The 20868-nt window shown below is 38.7% G+C and overlaps 1 protein-coding gene across 1 annotated transcript in view; it reads left to right on the plus strand.

The window, feature by feature from the left end:
* lmcd1 (LIM and cysteine-rich domains 1) overlaps positions 1-20868 on the plus strand; it is a 46004-nt gene that overhangs the window by 14449 nt on the left and 10687 nt on the right. Inside the window, exon 4 of the mRNA XM_079425870.1 lies at positions 8270-8599. Coding sequence (XP_079281996.1) covers positions 8270-8599 — 330 coding nt within the window. The remainder of the gene's footprint in view (positions 1-8269; positions 8600-20868) is intronic.

Below are 20868 nucleotides of genomic sequence, written 5' to 3' on the forward strand. Positions count from 1 at the left end.
GAGCTGTGAGAAGACACGCAGTCATGCGTGTAGAGAGAGTAGAGCAGGGGACTCAGGACACAGCCCTGTGGGGCTCCTACGTTCAGGGTGATGGAGTTTGAGGTGAACTGGCCAACTTTCACCACTTGAGGTCTGCCGATGAGGAAGTCTTGAATCCAGTCACAGAGGGAGGAGTTTAGGCCGAGGTCTGTGAGTTTAGAAGCCAGCTTGATGGGGACTATAGTGTTGAAAGCTGAGCTATAGTCAGTGAATAGCAGCCTTACATAATTCCCATTGTTGCTGTCCAAGTGTGTGAGGGAAGAGTGGAGGACGTGAGAGATAGCATCGTCAGTAGATCTGTTTGGGCGATAGGCAAACTGAAGAGGGTCCAAAGTGTCAGGTATGGAGGAGCACATTTGTCTCTTTACAAGTCTCTCAAAAACCTTCATGATTATAGAAGTGATGGCAACTGGGCGATAGTCATTCAGGCAAGAGGGTTTATAGTTCTTAGGCACAGGGATTATGACAGATTTTTTAAATGAGGTGGGAACCACGGAGGTAGCACGGGACTCATTAAAGATAGAAGCGAACAAACCAGCGAGCTGATCAGCGCAGAACCTCAGAACACGGCCGGTTATCCCATCGGGTCCGACTTTCCTGACGTTCACTTTCTTTAGTGCCCTCCGAACCTAATCCTCCGACACGGTGATTACAGGATCGTCGCTGCTCTGCCTGCTGCTTCCTGACACGCTGGATGGCAGAGATGCGCTGCCGCCGTTGCAATCAAAGCGGCCGAAGAAGGTGTTTAACTCGTCGGCCAGCAACGGGTCTGCTCTCACCTCCGCGGAGGATTTATTTCCGAAGGCACAGATGGTCCTCAGTCCCTGCCACATCCGTCGAGAGTCATTGAGCTGGAAATGAGACTGAATTCTCTCTCTGTATCTGTGTTTGGCGGCTCTTACTGCGCGTCGGAGAGCATAGCACGATGCTTTGTACTCACTCAGATTCCCGGTCAGAAGAGCCTCATTGTAAGCGGCAGTGCATGTGTTAACTGCAGCACGGATTGTTCTGTCCACCCACGGTTTCTGATTGGAGAATGTCCTTATCGTTATTGTTTCTGTAGCTTGCTCGGTTAGCGTGTTTACAAAGCTTAATGCTACATCCGTGAACTCGCTGACGTCAGAAGAACTCGCCTGGAACATGTCCCAGTCGACGTCATCAAGAGCCGACTGTAGCATAGCCTCTGAGTGGGAGAACTAGCGCGTCACTACTCTCTGCACCGGAGGATCCTGAACGAGCCTTTGTTTATATTCCGGTGTGAGGAAAATGGCGGCATGGTCCGATTTGCCAAAACCCGGTAGTGAGGGGGCTTTGTAGGCAAGCAATGATCCAGTGTATTCGGTCCTCTAGTTGGACAGAATACATGTTGATAAAAGTTCGGCATGACCTGCCTGAGGTTGGCTTTGTTAAAGTCTCCCGCGATGATAAAGGCAGCGTCAGGATGTTTGTTAATGTAGCTGCTGAGCACATTGTGAAGCTTAGACAAAGCCAAGCCTGTCTGCCTGTGGTGGAATGTATACAGCAGTAACAATGATCGATGAAAACTCCCGGGGCAGATAAAATGGGTGGCAGATAATGGAAAGATGTTCCAGATGAGGCGAGCAGGAATGCGACAGAATGGAGATATTCCTGGGGTCACACCATTTCTTGTTAATCATGAAACACACACCTCCACCCCTGAATTTACCGGCCTCTGCTGTTCTGTCCGTCTGAAAAACAGAGAAGTTATCACTTGGCATTACAGCGGTGTCTGGGACCAAGGACGAAAGCCACGTTTCGGACAAACAAAGGATATTACAGTCCCTTATGTCCCTTAGGAAACTAATCCTGGCTCTAACATCGTCCATCTTATTCTCCAAGGATTGGACATTTGCGAGCAAAATGCTCGGAAGAGGAGGACTGTCAGCCCTTTTCCTGAGTCTATCTCGATTCCCAGCGCGTTTCCCGCGATGTTTCTTGATCCTTCGCCTCGGGGGGTTATTGTTCATCTCTGCGATCCGAAGAATCTCAAGAGGCCACGCTGGATTCGTGGCTAAAGTGTCCTGGAACAGGTTGGTGTAGCGGTTCCCAATGTCCAAAAGTGTTTCTTTGTTATAGGTGATCAGTGCCGACGTGAGATGTGTAAAAAGAGAAAGTAAAACTAAACAAAAAAGTAGATAAAAACACAATCTTAGCGGAGCGATCTGGACGGCGTCCGAACTCAGCGGCGCCATCTTAGGTTCTCAGTGAATTGCTCTAAATGTTATTATCTCGTTTGTGATTCTTTTTGATGTTTGAGAGTGTGTGCACCTTCTTCAAGCTCTTACTAAATTACATGTTTAAAACATGTAATTTATACATGTAAACTCTTGTTGGTTATTTCTAGTTGTTTGATGACCTTCAACGCTGGGATTATCAGTGCTGTTATTGATTTTGAAAATATACATTTGAAATGAAACAAACATGCAAGTGGACCAAAACAGGACCCAGCTGCATTCGTAGCGGGTTCTCACAGCGGAGCACCAAAGCAAATATTGTGAGGTTTGGTCACACGCCACTTAAGGTATGAGAGTTTTAGACGACTGCTTCCTCCTTTTATTCCTGGGCACCAGCCAGAGTTAGTCATTTTTCTAGAGTTACATCATCTAATGAAACATGTACCATTGTTTCTCTGTATTTTATTCTGAAATCAACAATAAACTGAATGATCATTTGTTATTAATGATGTCAGCTCTATGCTATCTAATGCAAATTAAAATCATATTGACAATACACTCTAATAATGCCAAGGTTTTGGTAAAGTGATGTTTATGGTGCGCTTGTTCAAGTGATGTTCTCCACTGGTTGCAAGGAGTTATATTTAATTTAAATAGTCTTGAACACAAAGTACTGGAGAATGAACTCCTGGAGCACCAAGAAGCCCACTGGGCAAAGTTAGGTCCAAAGGACGTCTTTTTGAAGTCTTTGCAGACGTTGAAAAGACGTCCACTGAGGAGCCAGAATGAAAGATTTTATGACTTTTATGACTATGTTCTGCACGTTCGATATAGATGTTCATGAAACAAGGTTAAAAACTTGTTCAAATGTGGTCAGTAAACATATTTTTAGCATAATTTAAGGTTCATTTAGACATAATTTATACTGTTTCTGGACCAAATAAACACTCTCAGGATGCATTAGATTTAAACTCATGTTATTTCAATGTAATTTCCATTTGTAATTGCACAGCAACTCACAGACACTGTGTTTGTCCAAAAATCCTGAAAATAAAAGAAACAGTGTTGGAGTTTATGAGATAATTAAATGATCAAATCACTAACAACTGCACAAACAGCATCACCAGCTTCACTCTTTACTAACCAGACTGATTTTATTTCTGTCAGACGTCTAGAGAAGCTCTTATTGAGAATTAACAGAGGTTTAGATGTTGATTTCATTTGAAGTCACCATTGTGGTGGGCAGTGTTTGCTTTAGTTGGGATCTTGGTCCTCATACGTTTTGTGTTGGTTTTTCTTTGGTTGCTGTAATTGTGTTTTTGTGAAACACAATTGCTGCAGCAAAGGAAGTCAAACTAAAGCGAGATCAGGTATTATCGGCTCTTTGTTGATGAGGGTAAAATCATCGCCAAATGAGCATCTGATGTTGGTTTTTTGGTGCGTTTTATATTTGGCATTTATAGCCATCAAACAATGCGAAACTGCATTTCAGGTACCAAAAGCAAAATGAGCACTTATTCTGATAGTGAGTCAATGCATGTGCATGAGATATTTTGAGTAAAAACATCATGTAGTCACACACAGACATCAAGATTTTGCACATGAATCACAACAACAGTGACAATCAAAACAAACAACAACAACAAAAAAAGCTTCATTGCGATGGGTGGCTTCATAGTACGAAGCTTTATTTGTTTTGATTGTCACCGTTGTTATGATTCATTTGCAAAATCTTGTCTGTGTGTGACTACGTGATGCACTTGCTCAAAACATTGTGTACGTGCTTTTTATCCATAAATACAAACACAGTTAAAACACAACATCAGATGTTCATTTTGTTAAGATTGTGTCATCGTTAACAGGAAAAAGTTAACACTTGATTTCAGCTTTCTCAGCCGCTAACACAAGAGATACGAGGACCAAGATCCCAACTAAAGCAAACACTGCCCACCACAATGGTGACATCAAATGAAATCAATATCAACAGCTAAACCTCTATTAATGATCAATAAAAGCTATAGATGTCTAACAGAAATAAAGTCAGTCTGGTTAGTAATGAGTGAAGCTGGTGATTCTGTTTGTGGAGTTATTTGATCCTCCTCTGCTGAGATCTTCAGAGATTTAATGTATTTGACTTGCAGATGATTTTACCAAATGCTCAATCATCAGTTATTTGATCATTTAATTATCTTATAAACTTCAATGCTGTTTCAGTGAAGATTCTTTTATTTTCATGCTTTTTGGACAGTGTCTGTGGTCCAGAAACAGTATAAATGATTAACTTTCCTTTTTGCAGAGCTTTCTTGCTTTAGAGTTTCAGATTGTGGAGAGTTTAAGAACATTTTTAAGAGACATCTTTGCTTCCGAAAAAACTTTATAGTCCTTCGTGAGCTGGAAGGATTTGCAAACTGGTGCTTTTCTGTTTCAGTGATCACTAGCCATAGTGTGGCCCAATCTTATGTGCTTAAAGAGCACAGTTTGGACAGTGTCTTTTAGGTTTTAACTATGAATTAAAGTGGTAACACTTTATTTTAAGGCCCAGTTCTCGCTAATAATTAGTTGCCTTTTAGCACGCATATTACTAGTGTAGTGTCTGTTTATTAGTACTTATAAAGCACATTTTAATGCCTTATTCTGCATAACCATATTTCAGATCCTTTAATCCCTAAACCCCATATCTAAACTTAACAACTATACCTTATGTATTAATAAGAAGCAAATTAGGAGTTTGCTCAGGGAAAACTCTTAGTTAATAGTAAATATGTGTTCCCTATTCTAAAGTGTTACCGAATTATTCACTTTCCAAACCATTATTTCTTACCTTGTCTTGTGCACATAAAATTTGTCTTTTTTTTGTTCTTTTGTTGTGGTAGACTGTATTAATTTTAAATAAGTGACACGAAACTGTAATGCATAAAGACCTGGAACTACTTCACAGCAGTGGAGTTAAGCCCAGCCAAGTCGACGGTCGGCCTTCAGGCAGTTTTTGTTCGTCGGCCGACGAAGTTTTCTCAGTGTGTTCTGTGCCATCGGCTGAAGTTGGTCCTCGTCGGCTTGTTTTCAGCCGATTCGACATGTTGAATCAGTCGGGCTATCTGATCATTCTGATTGGCTGTTCAGCTGCCGAACCAGTGCGCGAGAAAAAAACCCTACTTGGGTGTCGAGCGTCGGCTTGGTGTGTCAGGGCAACTTTGGACCAAGACGCTGCCGAAGTCGGCCGACCCCGTAGTCTGCTTTCGTCGCCACTAGTTTGTCCGCGTCGGCTTGGTGTGTACCGGGCTTTAAACGACAATCATCAACAAGTCTGAAAATCAGTGACCCAGTTAGAATCAAGATTTCAACAGTGTCATAGTACATATATAGTATAATTATTTCTTAGGTTTCTGGCATTTCTTGTCAAATGTCAGTCTGCTAGGTTTTATAGGTCTTACAGGCATTTGGCTGGTGTTTGTAGAAACACTTGCAACTCAAGTTAAAAATAGCCCTCTCTATTAGCTAAAGGTATGAAGCAGCTTTGCTTAATCGTGTTGTTGGGCACATACCTTACATTTGACTTAATGGAAAAAGCCACAAATAAATTTGTCCGACTGATCGCACATAAATTTGAGGGGATCATTGTATGGCAAGGTAGGAGGGTGGATGAAGGATGCCAGGCTAGCTTGGGGATTTGTACTGTTTATTTTGATAGCAGAATGTGCTGGCTGCTGCTACCACCACCAGAGAGTACAGCAGCTCGCAGGGATTGCTTTGTGAAACAAAGCTCTCATTTAGTTGTCTATTTTAAGCAGGGAGGGTCTACACACATGTGCAGTAAGTCAGGGCTCTGGATACAAGCTCTATACTTCGTCCACAGTCGACTGCCAGGAATCATGCCACCTGTGTGCCTAAAGCCCTTTCATCTTTTGTTTTTCTTTCAGGTTTCACTGCACACTGCTGTTTTACAATAAAAATCTATTTTTTTGGAAAGCTTTGTTCTTAGTTAGTTGTTGGAAGGACATTTAAATTTCTGCTGTTTGTCTTGAATGAATCTCAGTGACTTGATTCTTTTGAATCCATTCACCCAAATTCATCTATTGTTAATTCCATTTACCAGAAAGATTTGTTCAGATTCGTTCAGCTGTTTAGACCTTTTCTGCAGGGTACATTTAGGTAATGTCAAGTCAAATTTATTTGTATAAAGCGCTTTTCATGTTTCCAAAGCAGCTTTACTGTTATTGCAGCAATGCCTTATTGCTTTGCCATAAAACAAGTTTTAAGGCTCATATAACATTGATGTTATATAATGTAGTGTTCAGGAGCAATTGAGAGATATAAAAACTGGTCAGCATTTTTCTGTTAAGAGATTTAAATGTTGGTTGGTTTTGTTCTACACAACAGTAAACAATTCATAAAAAGAACTGATAAAAATCTGGATGTTGCAAACAAAAAATCTGGAAAAAGTCTGATGCTCAGATACACAACTGAGCATTCAAAAGTAATTAGGGTGTTTAGACAATGGTAAGGTTTGTTCTAAATTTCTTTGCATTACTAAAAGGGTCAAGAGCCAAACTAAAGCAAACCTCCATGAAGGTGGCATCATTTTAACCAATAAAACATCAACATCTGATCCTCTCAATAACAGCAGGTGTTCAATACTAATGCTCAATCATCATTTAATTAATCACTTAATTATCTCATTAACTTTAACTCTTTGAGGACTTGGGATTTGACTTGAGACTTGCTTGTGACTTGAAAGGAATGTCTTGGTTCCTCCTCTGGTGAAATCAGCTGCTGAGTTCATGGGTGGAATAAACATATGGCAGGACTTTTACTTTCTGACCCCTGGATTGTCCACCTCTGAATATATTTACTTTCTTAACTTTTTCTATGCATGCAAGTCCATAAATGGCAAAATTATCAAATATAATTTGAATTCTGTTCAGTAGTAACCTATTCTACCTCCCTATGATTACTATTCCAAGCAGCTGTAGCCCTGAGCAGCCAAAATGGTACCATAAATTCGAGAGAATTAGATTATTCTTGGTCTTTTATTCTGCCAAATAAATATGAATTTACTAATTGCTGAGATAAATTTCCTGAAATAGGAAAAGAAGTCTGGGTAACGCATTCATTTTGATCGTTTCTACCCTACCAAACATAGAGAGAGGTAGTACTTCCCACCTTGCCAAGTCTGTTTTTATTTTTTCTGAGAGCCATGTATATTTGGCCAAGTACAGCCGTGATCATTTAACAGAGTAAGCCAGCTTCCTGAGCTCATCAATGCCTCAGACTTTTCTGCATTTACTTTATATCGAGAAACTAAGCCACAGTCACACATAGACACTGTTTGTTGTAATTGTTGTAATTGTGTAAAATGGTGTAATTTTCACAAACATACAGTATATTATTATATGAATAAGTAAATCATCTTGACATAAGTTGCCCTGTAATATTTTCTGAATGGTCTTGGCACTCAAGATATCAATCACGTTTCTTTTGGTAATTCTCTTTAAAGAAAAGAATAAACAAGAAGTAAACTATACAATTATTTCACAGTTTGTTTGTTTTGTTTTTTACATAAAGTGTTGTTCTATTATTGTGATTGAACTTGTCTGTCTGTCATTTATACTGTGCATATTTTTAAAAAAAATTATGGTTAGGTTTAACCTGTAGGATTAGTGGCACAAAATATATTTTAAATGCTATTAATTACCAAAATGGTCATTTTACTTCATATTTCTGTCTATCACATCTGTCTATTACTATTACATGTTATTTTTATATTCTCAATAAAATGGGTATGTTTAGGATTTGGAGTATAGGTTAAGGGATCTAAAAATCTAATTAATATATTGATAAAAGTGCATCTATACAAGTATCTTTATGATTTAAAAGATTTGTACTTTTTTAGCTGTAAATATGTAACAATGTTAAGGTTTTATATGTCCAAATTCTATGTCCCAGCATATCTGAAAATGTTATGCACTAATGCCTATGTATAAACACTGAGATCAGGCATAATTCTCTGTCTGTCTGTCTGTCTGTCTGTCTGTCAGGCGATGCAGTACATGGAGCTTCTCCCTGAAGAAAGGCAACCTGTGGCTGGCACAGCAGGATCGTTGTATCGCCACAAGCAACTGATAAGACAGCTGCCTTCCTACGATCACAACCCTGCATACTGCCACAGCCTGTCTGAGGTGGAGTTGAAAGCTATGGCTCAGTTTGTGAAATCCTTTAAGGAGGAATCCTTAGGGGTAGGAGAGGTTGCCCTACCTGGAGAAAAATGTACAGCAGTGAAGAATGAACAGGCCTCCCAAGAACAGCCAGATCCTGAGACTACCACAAATGGAACAGGACAGTCTGCCCTCAGCAATAAGAGTGAATATGTGAGTTTAGTTCAATCTTTGCAAATGGCTGACCGTGTAAACGCAAGCTGATTTTAATGAAGAACCCAACACCCTATCTTTAAATACATACTCAAACAGAGATCTCCTCCTGAAGGTAATTTATAGACCTAAAGTAAACTAAGCACAAACATACCCTTATAGCAAGCAACCGCTGAATCAGTGTGAATTGCATTGAATCAATACCACTTTTACACCTGCAACTAATGTTGAAGAAAAAGGTAAAATTTAGTTAACAGAAAATGCAAAAGAAATGAATAAATATCATGTTAAATTGTTAAATCAATTAGACATCAAGAATCAGCGTATGAAACTCAACAATGGTAACAATCAACAAAAGAATATTTTATGCTGAAATGCATGCTGGGTATAAACATAGTAGGCTTGTTTGAGATGAGCAAAATCTGCGCAGAACCGATCACCGGTGATCAGCGCGAGATGCATGCCGGTTAGAAATGTGTCCGAGTGCGATCCGCCTTGCTCTGATGTCATGCTGACGTATGTCAAAAATCTCTCGCGAGCGCAAGGCACACGTGTCGGATTCTGCAGTCGAGGGCAGTTGCTCTCCACCGACTGCGCTGATCAAAAGCATCATGGGAAACGACTTGTTGACGACACAGCTTAATGCTCATTGGCTGCGAATGTCAGCTGATATTTTTTCCCCTTAATCCTAAAAAGTCCATTACCTATAGCCTAATACTATTTACTTTTTCTATAGTAATTTATTAGTAATTAGGACGTGCTTTATTTATTTACCCTTTTATTTTTATTTTCTTGGTTTGAAGTCCTGTTTGTTGTAATTTTCTCTTTATGTATTGTATGCTGGTGTTAATTTTGTACATTTACATTTTTGTACAACATTATTCCATTAAATAAATGAGTCAATCCATCAATACATGCATGCATAGGCTACATCTAATGTGACGGTTTTGCAATTAGGCCTCATGTTTGTGTGTTTTTATCTGAGATCTTTATCTGGGTATGTCTTATTTCAGGAGTGCAGTAAACAAAGCCCACACATGCATGCTAATTTCTTAATTTAAAATGTTTTTGTTTCATTTTAATTTTGAATAATAATTTGCTGTACACACTTTTCCTAATCATTAAACATGAAATTCAAATTTACATTAAGGTGACAAACAATTGTGTAATATATTTATATGGAATATGTTTCATGTAAAAAAGGGATCACCCAAAGATTGTTTTTGGGGGGGTAAACTGTCCCTTAAGTAGGATACACATAATTAGGTTAATCAGCTGTGCCATATCCCACTCTGAAATGTTTAACCCATAATTAGGGATAACAGTGTAAATTTAGTGCAGCATCTGTGTGCTCCTCATTTCTCATTATGGCTTTAATTATAAAAGGCATCCACAAAGTGCGATAAAGAACGCGAACGCGATCTCTTCCATTGCTGACGTTTGCAGTCCAACAACACACCGAGATTCAGGAAGTGCTTGCATGCACTTTTTTCACTCCTCCCCTCACTGCAGCCGCCTACTCTCGACTAAATTACAGGCGAGGCAAGGCGCATCTCAAACAAGCCTAGTATAAAACTCATTCATGACTCCCAGCATGCATTTCTGTCATATATCTGTTTATCTGAATTAGTTTGATGATTGTCACCATTGTTGAGGTTTGTATGATGAGTGTTGATGTCTAAATCTCTCTGCCACTGTACCTTTGCATGAGAAAAATAGAGCATTATTGTAGCTTAGCACCTGTCACAAAAATAAATTCTAACTTAACTTTAAAACATCTCTTTCTTTGTTGAAGTGTTTGTTTTGAAATCCTATAGTGAGCACTGAAAGAAAACTAATTTCAATAGTTTTTCAACATTTATTGCAGGTGCAAAAGTGATGTTAATTCAGAATCAGAATGAGCTTTATTGCCAGGTGTGTTTACACATACGAGGAATTTGTTTTTGTGACAGAAGCTTCCACAGTGCAACAGAATGAAAGTGACAGAACAAAACACACAGATAATAAAAATAAAAATAGAACAAGTAAATAAGGAATAACAATATACAAATTGACAATTGTATGTACTGTACATATATTACAATATATGTATGTACTATATTACAATAGACGGTTTTGTATGTACGGTTTATAAATATGAGCGCTGGCGTGGATATTATGTGCGTTTATAAGTGGAACACACAAATAGTGTTGTGCGTTCCACAATTATTGTTGTGTTCATGAGATGGATTGCCTGAGGGAAGAAACTGTTCCTGGTGCTCACTCTGGATGAGTACAGTTCTTGGAGAGTGGGGAGGGTTGTACCAATGATTCTCTCAGCAGTCCGGACTACCCTCTGTAGTCTTCTGAGGTCAGATTTGGTAGCTGAGCTGAACCAGACAGTTATTGACGTGCAGAGGATGGATTCAGTGATGGTGGAGTAGAACTGTTTCAGCAGCTCCTGTGGCAGGTTGAACTTCCTCAGCTGGCAATGTGAGTGTCCAACTTCAGATCCCGAGAGATAGTGCTGCCCAGGAACCTGAATGTTTTCACGATCATTACAGTGCTATTCATGATGGTGAATGGGGGGAGAGCAGGGGGGTTTCTCCTGAAGTTCACAATCATCTCCACTGTTTTTAGCGTGTTGAGATCCAGGTGGCCAACTCCTTAACGTCCTGTCTGTAAGCAGACTCATCACTGTCCTGAATGAAACCGATCAGTGTGGTGTCATCTGCAAACTTCAAGAGCTTAACAGAGAGATCTTTAGATGTGCAGTCGTTGGTGTAGTAAGAGGAGCAGTGGGAAGAGGACGCATCCCTGAGAAGCTCCAGTGCTGATCGTACGAGTGCTGGATGAGAATTTTCCCAGCCTCACTAGCTGCTGTCTGTCTGTCAGGAAGCTGGTGATCCACTGACAGACGGAGGTGGGCACGGAGAGCTGAGTTAGTTTGGGCAGGAGGAGGTCAAGTCAAGTCAAGTCACCTTTATTTATATAGCACTTTTAACAATACAGATTGTGTCAAAGCAAATTTCCAATATCAAAATAGAAAAATTATGTCAATAATGTAAAATGACAAGATTAAACACTCAATTTTCAGTTAAAGACATTTCATTATTGAATTCAATGATGTCATCATACAGCTCAGTTTAGTTTAAATAGTATCTGTCCAATCAAGTCGACGATATCACTGCAAATGAAGTGTCCCCAACTAAGCAAGCCAGAGGCGACAGCGGCAAGGAACCAAAACTCTATCGGTGACAGAATGGAGATAAAAACCTTGGGAGAAACCAGGCTCAGTCGGGGGGCCAGTTCTCCTCTGGCCAAACGAACCAGCAGTTCAATTCCAACTGCAGCAAAGTCAGATTGTGCAGAGGACTCATCTGGGCCCCGAGGTCTTGTCTCGATGGCCGTCTAGGTGACAAGGTCTTCAATGGGGATCTGTCTCTGGGGCTCATCTAGGTGTCCTGGGGCCTCATTTATAAAATGTTGCGCAGAAACCATCCTAAATTTGATTTTACGATCATTTCTCAGATTATAAAATGAACATACGAACATAAAACACGCATATGCGTCTCTTTCAGATGTGAAATCTATGAATCGCAAATTATCTTGAACTTGGACGCAATTGAATGGTTTCAGCTCTCTGCCTTGTAAATGACTCCTAATTGATATCATTAACATATGAAATATCACCAATCATCATAATTTAGAACAGCGAGCAGCAAGAACAGCTTATATTTAAAAAAAACCCTGCAATACTCCGACAATAAAAAGTGTGTACGCCTGCTCAGACCCTGACGTGACGCTAAGCACTTTTCCACGTCAAAGACCGTCTTTATAAATATGAGCGCTGGCGTGGATTTAAGCGTACGCACACTCTAAGATCAAATCTGAGCGTACACACACTTTATAACTGAGGCCCCTGGTCTCCGCTGATGTTCAGGGCTGTAGAGGTCGTCTCTGAGTGCTGATCCACCATCTGATCTGGATACAGACTGGATCCGGGTGACTGCAGTGACCATCTGATCTGGATACGGACTGGATCTGGGTGGCTATGGTGATCTCGGAATAAGAAAGAAACAGACTAATGTTAGCGTAGATGCCTTTCTTCTTACGATATAACAAATACATCGGGTGTTATGGGAAGTGTTGACCTAATTAATGTAGCCTAACTATCCTTTAACGGATTTGAATATTAGAAGCGTATTAATGTGTTATGTGTAAACCAGGTTAAAGAGATGGTCTTTAATCTAGATTTAAACTGACAGAGTGTGTCTGCCTCCCGAACAGTGTTAGGGTCTAACATACATTATGTTATCTTGGTTTAGATGATTTAACAAGTTTATACAATTCTTCCTCTCCTATAGTACAGAATGAGTGGAATTGTTCCTCAGGGGATCTATATATCTGATATATATACTGTAGCTGACGGCTGCATGTTTACAATCTCTAATAGTATCGAACTTGGAAGTAAAATAGTTAATAAAGTCATTGCTGTGCTGTTGGGAAATGTCAACACCTGCTGATAATTAATTTTTTGTTAATTTAGCCACTGTATTGAATAAATACCTGGGGTTATGTTTGTTTTCTTCTAAAAGAGACGAAAGAGACTTTCCCGCCAAGCAAAATTGTTTTGTTTGAATTTTGTTTTCCTCCTGCTGCACTCCATTTTCCGGGCTGCTCTCTTTAGGGAGCGAGTGTGCTCATTCTACCACAGTGTTGGACTCTTTTCCTTAAACTTCCTTAATCTAAAGTGCTAGAAAAGAGAGAGTCCATAGTTTCTGTTTCATCATCAAGTTTTTCTGCGCTGTTGGATATGCTGAGGAATTGAGAAAAATCAGAGGTGGACAATCCAGGGGTCAGAAAGTAAAAGTCCTGCCATATGTTTGTTCCACCCATGAACTCAGCAGCTGATTTCACCAGAGGAGGAACCAAGACATTCCTTTCAAGTCACAAGCAAGTCTCAAGTCAAATCCCAAGTCCTCAAAGAGTTAAAGATAATGAAATAATTAAGAGACTAATTAAATGATGATTGAGCATTAGTGATGAACACCCCCTGTTACTGAGAATTACAGAGGATCAGATGTTGATGTTTTATTGGTTAAAATGATGTCACCATCATGGAGATCAGTGTTTGCTTTAGTTGGGCTCTTGACCCTTGACTCCTGTGTTAGATCTCTGTCTGTAGCAATGCATGTGGTGTTATAAAGCAGAGAGATCAGTGCTATGTAGTCAGCAGCTATGCTTTTATAGCTGGCCTGATTGCATGTAATATATATATATTTTATGTTTAGGTTTTGAATAATCAATCCTGTGAAGCTACAGCATGCAAGTAAAGTGTTGATCTAATACTTATAATGAATTAATTTTAAATCTACTGTACATAAAGCATATATTTGAAATCTTGTTCTAATTACACACACAGACATCAAGAACCAGCATATGAATCTCAACAATGGTTACAACCAACAAAATGCTTCATGCTGCAATGCATGCTGGGTAATACCATAGTAAAAACTCCCATCATGCACTGCAGTATGAATAATTATCATCGCCACTGTTGAGGATTGTATGATAAGGGTTCATGTCTAAAAGCTTGAATGATACAGGTCTTCCCCCAATATTTAAACACTACAGTGGCATTTGTTTAATGGAACTTTTTTTCTCACAGTTCAGTAATAGCAGAATGTCAATCAATAAACCAAAGCAAGACACCTTCATGATGTTCATTCTAATGATTTAAAAGCAGAAAATGTAAGCTAATCTGCTACCTCAAGTATTTAATTCAACAATGCACAAATGTTTTCTGTGAAGCAATATTGCAATTGTTCAGAAGTAAATTACTTTGAAGTATTAAAAAAAGGTCAAGAGCTCAACTAACACAAAAACTGATCTCCATGTTGGTGGCATCATTTTAACCAATAAAACATCAACATCTGATCCTCTGTAATTCTCAATAACAGCAGGTGTTCATCACTAATGCACAATCATCATTTAATTAGTCACTTAATTATCTCATTATCTTTAACTCTTTGAGGACTTGGGATTTGACTTGAGACTTGCTTGTGTCTTGAAAGGAATGACTTGGTTCCTCCTCTGGTGAAATCAACTGCTGAGGTCATGGGTCGAACAAACATATGGCAGGACTTTTACTTTCCACCTCTGAGAAAAATCAGGAAGATTATTTACAAAGCAGTCTTTTGTGGTAGAAGTGATGGTCTACCATACTTGTAACAAGGAGTAGAATTTACAGTTTTAGCAATGTGGAGTTTACACAAGACTAGATAATGATCTGAGAAATCATCACTTTGCTGCAGAATTTCAATACCATTAACATCAATTCCATGTAACAGTATTAAATCTAGAGTATGATTTCGACAATGAGTAGGTCCTGAGACATGTTGGCTAACCCCAATAGAGTTCAGAATGTCTATGAATGCTCAACATGGATATTAAAATCACCAATGATTAAGAATTTATCTGCAGCCAGCACTAACAAATCAGCAAATTCTTTAATAAAGTCTGTATGGTGCCCTGGTGGCCTGTATACAGTAGCCAGTACAAACATCACAGGGGATTTATCAATAACACTTGTTTCTCTAAATAATGTTACAGTCCCCTCCATAAGTATTGGAAAAGTAAAGACAAAATTGCTATGTTGGCTGTGGAGTCAAGACATCTGGCAGATATAAAATATTAAAAGCTATTATTTAGTTGCAGATCCCTTGCACACAATCACAACAGTGAGTCTGTGACCCATAGACATCACCAGGTCTCATCCTTTGAAATACTTTCCCCAGCCTTTAATGCAGCCAATTCCAATAGTTGCTTGTTTTGGGGAGTTTCTGCCTTTACTCTCCTCTTCAGCTGGTGAAATTCATGTTCAATCGACCGGATTTAAATCTGGAGATTGACTTCGGCAATCTAAGACTTTCCATTTCTTTGCCCTTATAAATTCCTTGATTGAACTGGCAGGGTGTTTTGGGTCATTGTCCTAATGGAATATGAAGCACTTCCCAATGAATCTGGTGGCATTTTCTTGAATTATTGGTAGCCAAAATGGTTTTGTACCCTTCCAAATTCATTCTGCTACTGTCATCATACATTAAGTCATCAGTAAAGTTGAGAGGGCCTGTTCCAGAGACAGACATGCATGCCCATGCCATGACACCACCTCCACCATGCTTTACAGATGAGGCTGTATGCTTGGGATCATTTGCAGTTCCCTTTTTTTCTCCACATTTTTGCTTTCCCATCACTTAGATAAAGGTTCATTTTTGTCTCATCGGTCCATAAACACAGTTCCAAAACTCTTCTGGCTCACCTTTGTGCTTTTTTGCAAACTCTAATCTTGCCTTTCTATTATTGGTGCTGGTCAGAGGTTTGCATCTTGCTGTGTAGCATCTGTAATTCTGTGTCAAAGTCTCCTGAGGACAGTAGATTGTCAGAGCATCACCCCAGCTTTCTGGAAGTTGTTGCTGATTTTACAGTCATGTGTTTTAGGATTCATTTTCACAGCTTTTACGATTTGTCTGTCATCAACTACTGTTGTTTTCTCGGCCGATCAGGTGTTTGTTGGTTGCTGGTGTCTCTGGTGGTTTCCAAACTCTTGATTTCTCCATGCCCTTTGTTTTTGCTAGAGCTCTAATGGACTTCCTCTTTTCTTTTAGCATCCAAATTGCTTGCTTTTTTCTCAAAGTCAGCTCCCTCATCTTCATCCTGGTTTGTGTGTCATCATCGAATGCAAGATTCAGAATACAGAAGTAATGGATATAACTGATACGACACATTTTTAATATCTGAAGAATTAATGCAACAGGACACAGCTGATCACTTAGAAAGACCTGTGAGGCAACTGTCCCAATACTTATGCTCACATCAGATAGAGGGATGAAACTCTAAAATTGCTGATCTGCTTAGCTGATAAAACATCTATGAGTTGAATCACCCAATAATAAAATGTGACATTCTGTAGTTTTGTCTCATATTCATCTTTTAATCATATTTGTAAATGTCTTGACTCCACAGCCAACAGAGCAATTTTGTCTTTACTGTTCCAATACTTTTGGAGGGCACTATATATGAAACACCGTTACTTCAAAGGAGTTATACTTAAAGCCTGCCCTCTGAGAAATACTGAGAAAATTGCTATAAATTGTAACAACACCTCCCCCTTTGGATGCAGTTTATTTGTATAACAATAATATAACAAGGAGGTTTGGGACGATAGTGTTAAAAGTTAAACTGTAGTCCACAAACACAATCCTCACATAAGTCTCTGGTCTATCTAGATGTTGTAGAACATAACACATACCAATGTTGACTGTATCACGCACAGACCTATTTGCTCTGTAAACAAACTGAAGACGATACAGTAATGTCTTTCAGATGGGTCAGCACCAATTTTTGGCTTTATGACCCCAGACGATAGGAGACAGCAACATATTATCAGCCCAGAGCTGGCACGTGTAGTATGGAATGATGACACTTGGGCAGACTGCTCCAGTTTATTTGAACCACAAAAGGAATTCATATGAATCTCATATGAATCTCAACAATGGTGACAAAATATTCAGCTAATCAGATCAATTCTGGACATCACAAAAAGCTACTAAAAGACACAACAAAAAATAAACAGCAAAAAATACAAAATAAATACATGAACCAGATTTAGAATTAAAGCAAATAAGAGGACATATAGCTGCATAATTTATTGATTTATGATGACTTTGTGTGTGATTGATACTCAACTTTTTGTGCTTTTTTCAATATTTTAACTGGTTCAGCAATACTGTTGGTCTTATGCTTTATACATCAAATGTATTATTGGCACAACAATTAGTGACACTAGTGAATCAGGTTATTTCATTATGATGAACGAGCAATAACTGATCTGATCTGATCTGATCTGCAATTTTTTTTGATTAACACACCATCACAACAGCCAGACAAAGACACACTTGTTGTAATAATCTAAGCTTAGTACTTGTTGTACTAAGACACTATTATGGTGGCATCAAATGAAACAAACATTAGATTTAAACCAGTTAATTCTCAATAAGAACTTCTGTAGACCTCTAACAGAAATAAAGTCAGTCTGGTTAGTAATGAGTGAAGCTAGTAATACTGTTTGTGGAGTTGTTTAGTCCTCCTCTGCTGAGATCTTCAGATATTTAATGTCTTTTATCTTCAGCTGAATTCATCTACGTGGCTTAAGTCAGTTGTAGTTCTTGAGTTTCTGTTTGTCTCTTTTTTCTTTTCTCTTCTTTCCTTCAGTGATTTAGCTTGTTAACTTAGACAAGCTGAGAGAACTCTAAAAATAATATATGAAGATTTTGTGGCTCAGATAAGGTCCAGTGTGGTTTATTTCTTTGCTCTTGGCTGACATGTGGCATTGCTATGGCCTGCTTTTGGCCCAGATCTGGCAAACAGGAGTGGTCCGCCCAAGTGCCATCATTCCACGCCACATGTGGGCCAGATCATCATTCCACATGTGCCAGATGTGGGCCGGATCTGGGCCAACATTATGTTGCTATCTGGGACAGGTCTGTAGTCATTTAGTCTGGTAATTCTGGATTTCTTTGGGATGGGGATGATGGTGGAGTGTTTGAAGCATGAAGGGACTTCGGACAGTTCCAGTGATCTGTTGAAGATCTGTTTGAATTAGTTTTGAACAAGTAGATCTAATAGTACCAGCACTGATATTTTGCCGGAATCAGAATTAAAGTGAATATCATTTATTATCTTAATGAGTGCTGTCTCTGATGCACTCAGAAAACAGATTGAAAATTGTCCAGTTATCCATTTGAGTTTAGGTAGTTGTTCAACTGATTAAAAACTACCTTTTCAATAATCTTACCTATGAAAGGAAGATTTGATATTGGTCTATAGTTGCTCAACATGGTGTTATCAAGATTGGGCTTTTTCAGAAGGGGCTTAACAACTGCAGTTTTAAGGGAGTTTGAAAAAGTCCCAGAAAGAAGTGAGGCATTCACCACTTCTTTTTTTTTTTTTTTATAATTCTCTTTATTGAGGTTTTTTGCATATCAAATACAGAAAAACAAAAACACATTAACAAACAACAGACATCAGAGGACATCATTGCCATTTCCATGCTAAGCCAATCAATCAAACATTCTCACCAAAGTAATCTATGAAAGTTTGCCACATTGAATAAAATATTTCAGACTTCCCCCTCAACAAGTATTTAATTTTTTCCAATTTCAAATGAACCATTATGTCTTTCATTAAGGCTGAGTGAGCAGGGGGCATTTTTTGTTTCCAACACAAGAGAATCAATCTCCGCGCTAACAAGGTCACAAAGCAAACCATGCTATTTTGGGTGTCCGAAAGTTGTACATTGACTGGTTTCACACCAAAAAGAGCCCAGATTGGCTCTGGTTTAAGCTGTATTTTCAAAATCTTGGAAAGGGTTTGAAATATAGTGTTCCAATAGGTCGTAATGTGAGGACAATTCCAAAACATATGTGCAAGGGAGGCTGGCCCTTGTAAACATCTATCACAAGAAGGACTAATGGAAGGAAACATCTTTGACAACTTTAATTTGGATAAATGCAATCTGTGTAGCACCTTGAACTGCAAAAGACCGTGTCTAATACATACAGAGGTAGAATGAACATTTCTTTGGGCTTTTGACCATTGATTGTCTGTAATAGACACCCCTAGGTCATCTTGCCAGGCTCTTTTCAAATGGTCCAGTGTAGGTGTTGTTTCTTCCTGTGATAGCACATTGTGGATTTTAGCAATTAGCCCTCTTTGAAATGGATTAGACAAAAACACTGTTTCCATTGCGGAGTTTGGGGGCTGATTAGGGAAAGACGGAAATGAGCCCTTAACAAAACCTCGGATCTGTAGATATTTGAAGAAATCTTTACTTTCCAATCTATATTTGCTCTGTAATTGTTTGAATGTGGGAAATATATTTTCAATAAATAAATCTTTTATACATCGAATACCTTTATGTTCCCACTGAAGAGATGTTATATTTAAGACTGATGGAGGAAATGTGTGGTTATTTATCAATGGTCTTAAAGCTGACATATCCCTCCATCCGTAATGCATCCTAATCTGGGACCAGATTTTAACTGAATGAGAAACTACCGGATTATCAAGTTTTTGCTTTGAAATAGGCAGAGCTGAATAAAGTAATGCTTTTAAAGAGGAGGGATAACAGCTTTCATTCTCTATCCTACTCCAATCAGTCCCTTGAGTGGACAGCCAAAACGACATTGAGCGGATATTACATGACCAGTAATAACGTCGGAAACAGGGTAATCCCATTCCTCCCCTACAAATTGGTCTTTGCAAGAACATTTTCTTGATTCTTGGAGTTTTTCCATTCCATATAAAATATGACATGAGGGAATCTAGTTTATTAAAAAATGCCGTGGCTATCCAAATAGGAATACATTGGAACAAGAACAGAAACTTGGGCAGAACATTCATTCTAATAATATTTATTCGACCTGCTAATGAAAGTGGTAGATTCTTCCATGTATCTATATCCTTTTTCGTTTGATCATATAATTTCAAAAAGTTGTGCTTAAAGAGGCCGTTATAATCCTGCGTAATATTTATCCCAAGATATTTAAATTCAGTTGAGATTGAAAAGGAAAAGATATTAAACATTCTAGTATTCATACGGGCTTTCGAATTAATTGGAAATAAGGTACTTTTTGATAAATTCAATTTGTAACCTGATATTGTTCCAAATTCCTTCAAAATTTCCAATATCACAGGAACAGATTTAACAGGGTTTGAAATATATAGTAACAGATCGTCCGCGTATAAAGAAACTTTATGTTCCGTTTTTTCCCCTTTTAATCCCAATGAACTCCTCAGTTGCTCGTAATAAAAGGGCCAGGGGTTCAATGGCTATTGCAAAAAGTAATGGCGAGAGCGGGCAGCCCTGTCTAGTCGAGCGGCTGAGAGGAAAATAAGTTGAATGCACACTGTTTGTCTGCACTGAAGCATGGGGTTGGGCATATAATAATTTTACCAAAGATATAATTTTTGGGCCAAATCCGAACTTTGACAGGGTCGAAAAGAGATAATCCCATTCGACCCTATCAAAGGCTTTTTCCGCATCTAATGAGAGTAAAATTTCAGGATGTAGATTTTTTTTATCCTGAGTGTGAATTATATTTAGTAATCTTCTAATATTAAAAAACAACTGTCTGTTTTTGATAAACCCAGTTTGGTCCTGTGAAATGATTGTCGGCAAGATTGTTTCCAGTCGTGTAGCTACAATTTTTGCAAGTATTTTATTG

This window comes from Barbus barbus (assembly GCF_936440315.1).
Source record: "Barbus barbus genome assembly, chromosome: 9".
Classification (NCBI taxonomy): Eukaryota; Metazoa; Chordata; class Actinopteri; order Cypriniformes; family Cyprinidae; genus Barbus; species Barbus barbus.